At 30.5% G+C, this 14,067-nt stretch overlaps 1 protein-coding gene across 5 annotated transcripts in view; it reads right to left on the bottom strand.

Moving 5' to 3' along the window:
- Positions 1-14,067, bottom strand: part of LOC106793461 — a 96,772-nt gene that overhangs the window by 37,129 nt on the left and 45,576 nt on the right. For all 5 annotated transcript variants that reach the window (XM_014760412.1, XM_014760415.1, XM_014760417.1 and 2 more), the window contains exons 3-4: positions 1,667-2,064; positions 148-379 (exon numbers count right to left, since the gene is read on the bottom strand). In XM_014760412.1, coding sequence (XP_014615898.1) covers positions 148-379; positions 1,667-2,064 — 630 coding nt within the window. The remainder of the gene's footprint in view (positions 1-147; positions 380-1,666; positions 2,065-14,067) is intronic.

Here is a 14,067-nt window from a genome sequence, read left to right on the forward strand (position 1 = left end):
CTTATTTAATGCAATTTCTTCTCGGGAATAATAATATTATTTTTTTTCCAAAGTTTTACTTTCTTTTTCTTCTTCTTCATTTCTTTTTTTTGAGGGAGGGAGGGAGGGAGGGAGGGGAGGATATTTTATTGGTTTAGTTCAACTTACCTTCGAGAACTCGAATACATTCCGTATGATTTAGATAATGATTAGGATAATTGGGACTGTAGAATTCTCTTTTAGTTTCATCGCCGATTAAGAATTTTTCGCAATTGTCCGCGGCGTTTCTCATTTTTCGACGTCGAAATGTGTCATCCTTCGACGATGATAACATCGGTGTGCTTGTTGTCCTGAAAGATACTTTTGCTAATACTCTTGGACTCTCAGTAGTTGGGACTATCTGTAAAATTAAAAAGAAAGAACGATTTATTGGTAACTATCTTGATTTAATATAAAATGGAATTATGTATTTAGAATTTATGAGACAAGTCTACTCTACACATTTATATTAATCAATTAATGAATGAATTGACTTGATTACTAAATTGGCTAGTGCTTTGAACAGAGTCTTTCATAATAAATCAAAAATCGAGAGTCCGCCAGTGTGTTTCTACCATTTAATTACGTAAAATGAACTTGCAATCTACAAATATACAAATGTCAGGTCATTAATTAAACTCGAATGGGAGGAAGCTGTGGGCGATAGGTAGGTGTATCGATAGTGTTAAATTATAGATATTGTCATGAGTTTGCCTTATTGCTAATAGATATGGTTCGAAATTGTCGAGCTTCAGGTGTATCTGGATATATAATATTATGTATATATATTGTAGATATAATACATATATGTTATATAATATCTATTATGTATTGTCAAGTGATCGGTTTAATCAAAGATGTTAGAGTTTTCTCGAGATTTCTGAAATTGACATTTTTATTATTAAAAATATTTTCAACATTGTACATTAATCTTACATATCACGTTTTAACTTGGAAAGACTCGTGATTATTTTTCTTTTCTTTGATATTATTTTTTGAATTTTTCAACTAGTCGAGAAACAATAAAGAATGGCCTACGGCACACGTAGCTACTACAATAGTTTACATATATGTAGCTTTATTTACACAAATAAAAGTCATTCGATAAGGGTTTTTAAATTTACGAGAATAGTACACTCGATATCGACTTTCAAGATCTTCTTCAACTATTTGATTTTTCAATCGCGTTTCAACGTTTTATGGAAATGGCAAAATTTTCCATGCGAACTCTCGACTAGAACGAATTGAAACTTTACCATTTATTCTCCCATCGATCATTTAATATTATTTTCGTATCTTATATAATTAATTATACGAGAATACTATTTATATTTATATTATAAAATTTATTTCAACCTAGTGTATGTCATAATATTACACAATAAAATAATTAAAAGAAATTATATTATTTATAAAATACGATTGAACGCGCGATATTCGCGAGAATATTAAAACAATTTTTCAATATCATTTATTATAATCTAACAATTAATTGAACAGATTCATAAAAATATTTTCATGTCTAAATAAATACTATCTCTTTTAATGAATATTTAATAAATCTATTAAAACGTGTTATATCGTTCCTTTCTCATACATTTAATATTAATTTATTATATTGCATTATAAATGTAAAAAGTTTACTTACATTAGTCATCGTAGAAATGATTGACACGTTTCTTGAAACGTTTGACGTTCCTTCCGCTGATATTATGGTAATGTTGAAATTTTTGGATGATTCGGTAAAAGCAGGTTGCTTGAGACGGATAGTCGTTTGTGTCTTTTCCGAATTTTCCTTCGGCATCATCCTCGAGGATCCATGAACCAATCCAAATATCTGGGAATTATCGACGTTGCTCGAGGGTGTCGTTTGAAAAATCCTTTGGAGAGTCCTTTCGGAGGAGGATGAGATCGATGTCGAAGATGAGGACATCGATGAAGATGATGACAAGACGGAACGTGACGATCTACTTGTAATCCTTTGTACGTTAACGTAAAAAATGGAATCCTTTTTATCCTGCGTCGACTCTGCGGATGCTCCAGCAACTGAAACATTTCAAAAGTTATTTTATAAAAACCGGTTGTTCTTTGTTATTCATAGTTTGTTAGATTAGATTTGAACTAAAAACTGCTAATACTTTTATATAAGTAATAATTTTGTGCCAACTATATATTCGATTATGAAAATCAAATATTTAAATTCTGTAGATGGGAAAATGTTCGATTTATCTTTTTTTTTTTTCTCTATCATATTATTCACTTTATCGTTAGACTAGATTTTTTGTCTTTCTTCCAATAGTTTTCTATTCACAGTGTTTCACAGCAACACGCATATTGTAAATCTAGTTTTGCGTATGGCCGACGTACAAGCGAATTGAATTGCAGCCGATTTTCAGGGAAATTTGCTGGTACGTGGGTAACGCGTGGGCTCGCGCATGACCAACCTCGTGTTTTTTGGTTAGAAAACTTTTTTCCCGATAATGAGAATTCAACAAGAGATTTAATTTTTCCTATTTTCAAAGATTACTATTTTATCGCGCGAATATTTGTAAATGTATGATTTATAAGTTTTCCTAATTTTCGTTCTTAAAACTTATTCGATCTAGTATTGCAATTTTATTTCGAGCAAAAAGTTTCACACCATCGGACAGCTTGTAGACGAGTGATAATTCTTCAAAAAGTTACCTATGCGTGTTCAAAATCGACATCCCGTTCGATACGAACTTTCACGGCTCTTTCGCTATCGCTTTGGGGATACACAGAGTATAATAAAAAAAGAAAAAAAAAAAAAAATAAAAAACAATTCTCTACTGTCGAACCGATGAAAGTTTTGTCAGTACATTTGTCTCACCATTGTTGGTTTTGCTTGGAGTGATAAAACTTACCGATTGAAAAATACATTTCGTGTTAAGCGAAACATAAAGAAGGAAGGAGAGTGTGTGTGAGAGAGAGAGAGAGAGAAAAAAAGAGACAATAAGAATTGTATTGGTCATTGAAAATATGATTTATTGTGCTTTTAATAATTTCTTAATTATCAATTTTGATACCATTCGCTCAAATGACTTAAGCAAAGAAGAAAATTGTTTTGATCTTTTCCTGATGATTTTCATTTTCTCTTTGTTTTTCGATTCATTCAGATATTATTTATTATTTTGTCAGTATTATTTCGTACAACATATATCAAAAACTCGTATTCATTGAATATTTCGTATACTCGTGAAATATTTTCTGCAAAAACGCATGAATACCCACGTACACAACTATTAAGGGTTTATTCCCATGCAACTAGTTAAATTTTAATGCATTTTTTCGTTAATAGACTTTTATTGATCACCATTTGTCGTTCTTTGGTTATGTTTGTTGAATTTTTTCTATCGAGGCAAGACAATTCTATTCGATTATTACGCTTTAATCAAAGAGTTATAAAACGTCAAGAGATTACTCTTTGAAAATAAAACTTTTCTGCTTTAATATTACGAACAATCATTTTCGAATATCAAGGTTTATTTTTTGTCCTTTAAAAATATTGCATTCCTGGTAGTAATTAGTAAGAACAGTTTCATACTTATACCGGAAACTATTCAAACTTTTCGTCATAAATCCTCGTCACGTAACTTCAAAGTCTATTACGAAAGTTTGATCATACTTATTCGACAGCTTTCATTTTCGTAATAAACATTATTCTTATACGCAAAATACTTTATTTAGAAATAAACATGATATATATATATATAAATGTCTTTGTTTTTTTATCGGAAGAAATAATATTTTTTTTTATTTTCTTATAAAAAGAATTATGTTTATTAAGAAAAATTAATTGTAAAAATATGTATGTATATAGAATAAAAAAATAAAAATCAGGTCGCATTTCTCACTTTTTTTTTGTAAACTTTATTTAATTTTCGGAGGCGACGATTCATTCATCGTTTAAGTCTATCAAAAGATTGTTTTCTTCAATTTCGCTTCGAGTAGTCTTTGATGTCAAGGATCTTTTTAAGAGTCAAATGAAACGTGAAGAGGAAAAGAAAAAGACTAAGAAGATGAAGTAAAAGTAGAAGGGAGTTAAGAACATTGGTAAAGACGAGAGGAAAGACTCGTCTCGAACTTTTGAATTGGAGCCTTATGAAAGTTTCCTCTTCAATTTTAGCTTATGCTCCTTTCTTGTTCGGTACGTGAACCATTTTTAGCGAGGTGTTCACTTGGAGAAAGAAAAAAAAAGATAAAGAAGAAAAACTATCGAAAGCTAACTTTCGGGATCTTAATTTCTTTAGACAATTGAACATATTTTAATTATGAATGGCGGTAATACGAATAATCGTGCTGTCGAATTATCCAAAAGTAATTATTTGAAATCTTTTAAATGAAAATACGATGATATTGTTGTGACAAAAATATATGAACGCTTTTTTTTCAATTTGAAATAATAATTGACGGTATCAAGTTGCGTAGAAAAATTGTTAGATTTCTTTTACTCTTATATTGATTTTCTTATGAAAGAAGTTCGTGATGGAGTGGTTCGGGTAGCACAGTCATGATTCTAAATTCGGTGCATTATTTTCTGATTCTGAGTAAGAAGAAGAAATAGATATTCTCGAGAACTCAGACAGTAAATGGCTATTTCACTTGAGATGCAAGTCATGTTTAGATAGCTAGTTTCCAAGGCCACTAACGATACCAAAGATTTACATTCGTATTCCAGAAACAAATCAAATCTCTGTGTGGCTAGACATTTGAATTTCACTTGCATTAGTTATTACCTAGTCTTGTATCTCTCTCATTCTTTCTTTACTTTTTCCTTTCTCGTTAGTAACGTTAATAATATTACTTCTTCGGTCAATCCTTTCATCCTTTCGGTACTTTCGAATTAAAATTCTTCCATCCTTTGACCCTATTGCAAAAGTATGACTCTTCCTTATAAAGTGGAACTCTATGAAAATTACTCTCATTTCACATTTTACTTTATTCGATCATGTAATTTCTTTATAAAGTATATTCTTTTATTTGTGTTTATATCCTTTAAGTTTTCATTTAAACTTTTGTAATTTATTTCAACAATTTTTAACTTTGAAAAACATAACTGCGATAAATGTTTTACGTGTCATGATTTCGAATTGGTTATACATTTTGCGAAAGAAAAATAAAAAATAGGATGAGTCAGAAAATACGTTTTCGATCCATTGAAACTAATTGATCGAATGCTTTAAATTACACACCTATTTGTTTCATTGAAAAGGTATAGAACAAATCGTGTCACACCGTAGGCCATTTCGCATCTATCATTTTCATGTTAGCCGTACCAACACGTCCATTCATTGCTACTACGGCTTTTACCCATCTGTCAATCTAACGTAATTCCATTTTCTTTTAACGCTCTTTTTCTTCTATTTCAATTATTTCTTTATTTTTTTCGCACGTAGTTGCACTTTCATTGAGGTATCGAGAGAACAATTCGTAGATCGATCGATAGTAATTGCAATGTTACCAAGTTACAAAGCTGAAGAATATTTTTTGTTTGGAAAAAGCTACAATTTTCTTTCTATTTATCTTAATACAAAATGGTAACGAAGAAAATGAAAGATAGACATATAATTGGTTACATTTAATTTTAATAAAAATTCTTTTCATCGTTTTTCTAAAGTATTATAAAAACTGTCATATACGAAAAATGCGAAGTCAAGTAAATTTTTACGTTTGATCTCTTTCTTTTTATTCAACAGAGAACAAAAGTTTCTAGATTTAACAAATTTACTTTCACTTTATTATTTCGATTAATTCATTAGAAACATTCGTAAAACGAGAAACTTACAATATTGTACGGAAAAAAAAATAAGTGACTATACTCGGCTGTGTCTTCTTGAAGTAGATTTCTTGTTTCGACAATTTTTCAAATAAGAAAAAGAACGTTTTGAAATGGAGAGATAAAAGGACGAAATAAAAGAAAAGACTGGAAAAACTGACGTTCAAAGTTTTTACGTAGAAAGAAAAGAGATAGCAAGATCATAGGCGTTGAATTATATTTTACGAAATTATGAAATTAGTCATTTGAATGTAGGTAAATTCGTTTAAAAATAATATGACTAATTTTCTTAACAGAGGGAACGAATGAAAAAAAAAATTATAGCAAAAGGATTCGAAGTACGTTAATTATGAAATTTTCATCATTCAAAGGTTAAGATAAAAACATAATTTATCTAGATTTAGCCAAAAGTTACTAACTAACCATTTATCGTAATCTGAGCTATTGTTCGTCAGATAAATTTTTAATGGAAAAAATCAGGTTCGGAAATCATGGATTAAAAGTCATATGGTTTATTCGACGTTTCAAAAAATTATTTCTCTTGTCTGTTTATAAGATTGAAGAAAAAATTATTACAGCACATCGAGAAAAGAAAATAATCAAATAAATTGTAGTTTTGTGGTCCGTCCAGTTTTGTGATGCTATTTGTTCGACAGGCTGTTGCAGTCAGGTCGTTGATAGAAGTTCACCAAAATGTGAAAGAGTAACCTGCTCACGTCAAGAGAAACACCGATGATGAATCGGAAAACTTTCTTAGCGGATAACCTACAGAATATTGAGGTGCCTGTCCACATACATATTGACATAATCCCTAACTTTAGGAAACAGACACGTATATAGTCGTATTCGATGAACAAATGCAGAAAGTCTTGAAAAAAAAAGACCATTTCTCTTAAACTTTTACTGAAAGATTATTGATAACGATTTTTGTATTTAAACAACACCTTTGAATCATAATACTGATTAATAATTATTCTATTCTCAATTTAATAATTTTTATAAATATTAGAAAAAAAATTCGTTAATTATTGTCACACACAAAAAATGATTATTTTAAATTTAGATTAATATATAAATTTTTCTTATTATAATACTAATTCGGATTTGTCTGTTTTTAATCTTACATAAAGTGTAATTTGATATTAATTGTTGGTTATTTATTCATTTTTTTCGATTGAGAAATCTAACAATAAGAAGGTAATTGTATCTTACTACTGTTTAAGTAGAAATAAATCAATAATAAAAATTGTTAATATAGAAATATAGAAGATAAGTAAAGAAAAATGTATAAATAAATTGACTAATGTCAATATAAGTTATGTCTGATCATTTAACGTTTCGAATACGTCGAATAGTTTATGATACTCTCTCATGCGGAAAAAGATCGTCCAAAAGTAAAGCAATATTTGGCGTTCCTCCATATCACGATTATTTGTTTGCGAGCCTCGCATTCTGGTCGTTGTAGCAAACTTTTGAATCTTATGAATCGAGTTTTCTTATAACTCTTTCCGTGCTAAAACACATACATAACACTTGTCTTTTTTCTTTCAGAAATTTGCACCATGATATACTATTAAACAATAGCTATTGTTTTGTGCATTAACAGGATTTCTCTTTACACCTTTACATTATTTTTATTATCGTGTGGTTAGTTGAATCTAATATTTATTTTTTATCATATCGTTGTTTTAAACGGTAATTTTGGAACACGTCGACTATTGTTATAAAATAAAATAAACAAGAAAAATTGTTGAATAAAATATTATTGTAAATGCATATGTATGCATCCTTTTAATTTATTCGTGCAATAATATAATACAATTGTGAGAAATAGTGGAAACTATATAATAATCTTAATTATAATTCGTTTAATTTATTCTTATATTAAAATCTAATACAAACATACGAACACGCATAAGCTCCATTGTCAGTCGATAAAGAAATATCCGTCAAAGTTGTCAATAGGGATGTTCGTAGATGTTTCAAACCTTTACCCGATTTGACAAGCATCAAACTGGAAAATAACGTTCATGTAGGTTGAACAACAGCTTCTGGAAAAGGGAAAAAGATAAAAAAAAAGAATAAAAAAAAGGTATAAAGGACATGAAAAAGAAACAAAAAAAAGAAAAAGAAAGAAATTTATCTCGATGGAAATATCCAGTTGTGTACGTCGAATTTCCCCGTCGTTAGAACGACGACGGTAGTAGAATTTTTCTTACTGTGTATTTGTCATTGGTATATAGGAAGTATATATAAATGCGCATGCGCGTATATAAAGCATACAACGTTCCAACCAACATATTCTCACGTGAGAGCATTCATCCCCGTATACTCTCGCACGCAGCCTTAGATCCCATTGGTACGCATGAGAAATCCACGGGGAATTCCATTTTCTGTACTGTTCAGGAACCGAGTACCCTTCAGAATTGTCACCGTAAAATTCAAAAAAGAGAACAAGAGAGATAGGGAAAGAAAAAGATCTGACAATACAGGGCGTATCTCGAGCACACTCTTGATTGAGATCAAACAATAGATATCTGCGTATAAAAAAGGATCATCCCCCTCTGGAGTTCGTCCAGCTCTTCTACTTTCATGAAATTTTCATATTACCGAAAGGCATTGTTCTATGTTATTCTTTGACTCTCTTATCATTTATTTTTATATTTTAAGATTTAATTATGATATACGTAATTAGTTTAAACGTATATTAAGCACGAATTATTTCCTTTTCTTTTTTTTTTCTTGGTTAATTATGAAAAAATTTATGTAACGTAAAATTAATAGATATCAATTTAAAAAAATACGAATTTTGTATAAAAATAAATTGAAAATTTTTCGAAGATTAACAATGACAATTTACGGATGAGAAGGATACAAGTTTGATACGAAACGCAGTTTGAGTTTCAAGAGACAATAAATCGGTCCCATATTACGCTTTGGTATTCATGTTCTCCTAGGTTGAATCATAAACTAAGTGCAACGATAACCATGGATAAAAGAGTATTTCAATTTATGAGAATTTTATTAAATGAAATTAGCTCCCGTGTTTCACGGAATTTTCTCTACCTACATGAATCTAAAAGAGTGGATTTTTGCCATTAGAAGTAACATCGTAGTCTTCATTTCGAGCGTAAATTTTACATTTTTTAACATAAAAATTGGATCAAACGAAACATAAGATTTTACTTTTATTAATCCTTCGTGTTTTAATTTTGTAAATTTAATTTGGATATATGTTTTAGATCGGTATAAAAATTAAATAAATTTACAATTACAATATATAATTCATTAATAATGATAATAAATATAATATAATAACATATACCCATATGTAAATAATACTTTTTCGATAAATCAATTTATTTTCTTCATAGATATATAAAGTAAACAGGTTAAGAAAAGTAATTAATATCACGTATTATATGGCAATGATAAAATATCATAATATGAAAAAGTGGCAGGATCTCTTCTTTCTTACTCGTACTCATAAATTTTCCTTTAATAATCGAACAATCGTGGGCGCAGGGGGGGGGGAGGGGTTAAAGTAAGTAAACGTACCTAAACAGAAAAAGATCAAACGACTTGTTGGCGAAAAAAATGATATATGCGTTCTACGAGCGTGCATAGAAAAGCGCTCCGCTCGGTTAACGTTCGGTTGCACGTTTCCACATACAAATAGAAAAGAAAAAAAAAAAAAAAAAAGCACGAAAAAACCCTAGAAAAGGTCCGATTTCTTATCGATGCGAAAAAAACGATCAAATGGGGGACAATTTATAGGAAGGGAACTTTGCTAGTGAAGCTCGTGTGTCTTGCTAAAGGCTTTTCGTCTCTCCTGTCATAAATCTCGACAGAACATCATTACTCACGCTTCAGGTCAATGGCAAACCTTTCCTTTTCTTCAATTTCCTCTTCTTTTTTCCTCAAACAGAAACTCAGAGAGAAGGTTGTTCCTCGAACGGTTAAGTAACTTCCCTTCTCCTTGTCCTCCCTGAATCGTAAAGTTCACTTCTCATTAACTTCCTTTAGTAGATTTACCAAGGAAATCTTTTAGGAAAATTCATGTTTTATTATTTATTCCACAAAAATTAGCAGATCATTAATGAAAATGCGATACTGAAAATCTTATTAAATCGAGAACTTTATTTTTGGTGTTATATTATAATTAAATCTATCTCACGTAAATGAAGATTTCTGTGTTTTTTTTTTTCTGCAAATTAATTAAATATAAATTTATAATAATATTTTTGATATTTACCCCGAGGATTAAAAATTGCATTATAAATAGTTTTTTAATATTAGAACCATTTTTACAGTAAGTAACGTTTAAGGAAAATTTTAAAAGTAAATATGGATTTTTTTGATCGGAAATAAGATTCTAAATTATAATTCATTCGTGGAGTAATTTCTGAGCAGACCGGATGCGTCTTAATTACGACTACCGTAATCCTCTCTATCTGGAGAAAATTTATTGGACACGATCGGGTAATTTTTCCTTCAGTAACCTTTCCTTGGATTTTCTCTGACCCAATTCAAGCTCTATTGCTTCTTTAAAAATTATTTGATTATTTTTATTTGTTAATGCAAAAAGTGATATCTTTTTCAAGCCAATTTAAAATAAATTAAATTAAGAAACAAATCAAATCTTCTTACGATATTCCTGCTTTTTGTTCTTCGAAATGTTAAAGTATCAACAATTGTAAAGGATAAGAATACGGAAAGATAAAATATTTCTTTCTTTAGCCAGTTCGGTTATGCTCGGGTGAGAATTTGTCCAAGTTTATCCTCGATCCCTTTTCCCTTCTCCTTTCAAACTTCCAACTGTAAAGTCAGAGATTCAGCGGAAATCGGTAACAACTTCGCAGACCGTAGGCAAAGTGGGAGGACATTTCCGTGAGGGTTCTCGGGCTCGAAGCCAGTATCCGTTGAAAGAGAGAGAGAGAGAGAGAGAGAGAGAGAGAGAGAGAGAGAGAGAGAATCGTAACATTAGATCTCTTCCGGTCTAACATCGATGGTGCTGCTGTTACCTAGCTCTGTTGGTCTATTCCTAGTAGTAACATTCTTACTCTTAGCAAACTACTACAAACACTCGCGCTGAAACATTGTAGTAGCATCTATCTGTTTTATTTGGCTATTCTTGAAGTCATGGTCCCATAACTATAGTCATACTCCTCCCTCCCCCATTTATAATCGCGAAATACGCGCGAATCATATTTTACTTCTTAACTATGACGACAATAGAAGTTAAAGGGGATTTTTTTACCTTCTCAAGTAAATCGAAAATTTTAACGTACAATTTTTTTTTAATATGAACCCGTCTTGGGAAGTTCTATAGTTTGACAAACTTACTTTTTAATTATAATTTATATAAAATCGATTTTTAGTGTTAGTTTCGCGTTAATTGTGATTAATGTTTCTTCGATTAATAGTCTTAATCGAGAATCTAATAGAAAATTGAAGAAATTTAAAAAATCATTTAGTATTATATTTTTTACATGAAATGTCTAACTTTTTTTCCTGGATTCTAATAAAGCATCAAATTCTATATACAAAATTATTATACTATGTAGGATCTAAAATGAATAATTGTTGAGATATTCATAAATAAGTTTTTATTATTACAAGTGTTCGAATTGTTCCCCATTACAATCAATGCACTTTCGTAATCTTCTTATTAAAGAACGTGTGACGCGTTTTCAAGCGTTTTTGCAGTTATTGCCGTACATGCATTATATAATATATATATAATAAACCCATAATAAATGGTGTGCTTAAATTATTACAAAATTATTATAAATTGATCTATTACATCTCGTAACCACCTATCATTCGGATGGATTAAATTGTTGGTTTTGTTAAGTGTTAATGTTGAACGTTCGATGAATCGAAGTGTTTTTCTTCCGAATCGAAAACTTTTCATTATCAAATGTTTTTCTTCTTTTTTTTTTTTATGAAGTGATTAAGAAACCCAAAAAGTTTTCGAACACAGAGTAAAATGAAAGTCGTCAAGAAGTTTGAAACAGGGTTGGTCTTTTTAAGTTGGTATCAAAAGATGGTGGGGAGGATAAAAGTTACTCTCGCTTAGAGTTTTTTTTTAAAAGGGACGATCGCTTTAAAGCAAAGACTTTCCCATCGATCGCAAAACTTTTTCAAGAGTTTCGAAGAATACCTTGCCGCGCGTTTAACTTTCTCTCGAATAAAAACCTCGCGATGAAAATCATCGTAATCTTTGTCGGTTGAGGGGAATTGGGGTGGAAAACAAAGAGAAACAAAAAAAGAAAAAGAAAAAAAGAAAATAAGGAAAAAGAATAAGATAGACAAACACAAGAGGGAACGCAACCAGGCGGACATATAAAAAAAAGAAAAAAAGACCAGAAAACACCGAGAAGGCAAATAGAGACAAACAAAAAGAGACATAGAAAGACGGAAATAGAAATAGACAATAAGATATTCCCCGTGGTCGTACCTAAAAAGAAAGAAAGAAAGAAACAGACAGGCAGACAGACAGATAAACAAGATAAAAGAAGACATTAGATGAAATCATCGAGCAAAACATATTTATTTGCTTCTTCTTTTTTTCACACTTTGATCCTGCACCATAGTATCCATGGAAAACACACAGAAAAAAAGGAAAAAAATAAAATGAAATGATATAATCCATCTAAAGTAATACTTTAAGCAAACAACACTGTCTTTTTTTCTTTTTTCTTCATTCAGAAAACACAAGTAAGATACTTTAAATGAATGTTTTTGTCATTTGTATTTTTAGAGTTTGAATTTTCTCATTTCTTTCTGTCATCGGCAGATTGTTTATAAAATTGTGATGAAGTCATTCACAGCTGACCGATTATTTGTTATTCCATATAGAATCGAACAACGTGCGTTTAAGGTGTGTGATAAAAAGTAACAAATAAATTAACTTTTATTTTGGATCATGACAATGATTCCAAAAACGTGCGGTAATTCAACACGCACTGTGGTTCCAAGTCGGATAAATAGCTTACATGAAGATAATTAAATGCAGATTGAAAAGCAACGAATAGAGTATACTCGTATGCGCGTGTTCTCATTGGTAACTACTATCTACGTATACATAACATACATATACATACATAGGAGGTAATAGGTAAAATCTAGCGTGTCTCCTCTCTTGTGTGTCTTACGATCTCGTTAACGCTGATTTAGAGAGATATCTCTTTGAAATATTTTTGAACAAAAAATCTAGGAAAATCAGAGAGAATGCACTAATGTTCCACGTGTTATAAGATGATACGAACGGAATCCGGGTATTATATACAATTCCCAGGAAAATTATTTATTATTAAATAGAGCCACAATGGGATTACAATCGTAAGGGGATTTATGATACCACTTAACAAGCGGTTGCCTGGTAGGTATTGTGATTTATGAAAATTTAACCAGTTTGCCCAAATGGAAATGCGATTCAGCTAGAAACGCTCTAAAGCTTGGTCGGAATTAATTAGTATCGTTTTTAGGGGGACTTGGAAAAAAAGGGGAAAATGTTTTTTTACATAGAAAATAAGAAAATTAAAAGGATTCTCGTTAAACGCTTAATAGAAATCTAATTATACGCGCGATACAAAGAAAAATTTCTATTGAATTTGATCAAGGATTAATGAAAAATATTAAACTTAATACAAATCATCTCACTTTTTCTTGTATAATATTTACGTAATCTATATTATTTAACAATTTTAATCTGTCACGGTCATTAGATGAAGGATTTAACGGAGAGTAAGCTGCAAGATCAGTACTGATTTTGGAACATTGATCGCAAGCGCGTTTGTCGTTGTTTGCACGCCATGAAAATTATGCTAATGCTAGCGTGGCCCACTGTGGCCGTGTTTTCCAATCTGATAGCAAACATTTAACCAGAGAGAAATAGTGTGTGTGTGTGTGTGTGTAAGAGAGAGAGAGACCTCGTTTTGTGAGCGTGCTAAACGTGCTAATGCGTGGCTAAAACAGCAAACGCAAGTACGATCATTAGACGCGTTTATTTATGTTTTTTTTTTATCGGATTATCCTATATATGCATATTCTTTTTGATATGGTTACATATAGTTATAATTTTGCGTCCAATTGAGGACGGCTAATAGATAATTGGAATTGTTAAGATATATGTTTTATACTAATGATGATACTTTAATTAATTGATGATAATATATTAAGAGAAATTTTATATCGTAAATAATTTGCATATTTACGCGTATAAGGATATTTATTACCGAACATAA

The sequence above is a fragment of the Polistes canadensis genome, unplaced genomic scaffold, assembly GCF_001313835.1.
Source record: "Polistes canadensis isolate GaletaPanama2010 unplaced genomic scaffold, ASM131383v1 scaffold_14, whole genome shotgun sequence".
Lineage (NCBI taxonomy): Eukaryota > Metazoa > Arthropoda > Insecta > Hymenoptera > Vespidae > Polistes > Polistes canadensis.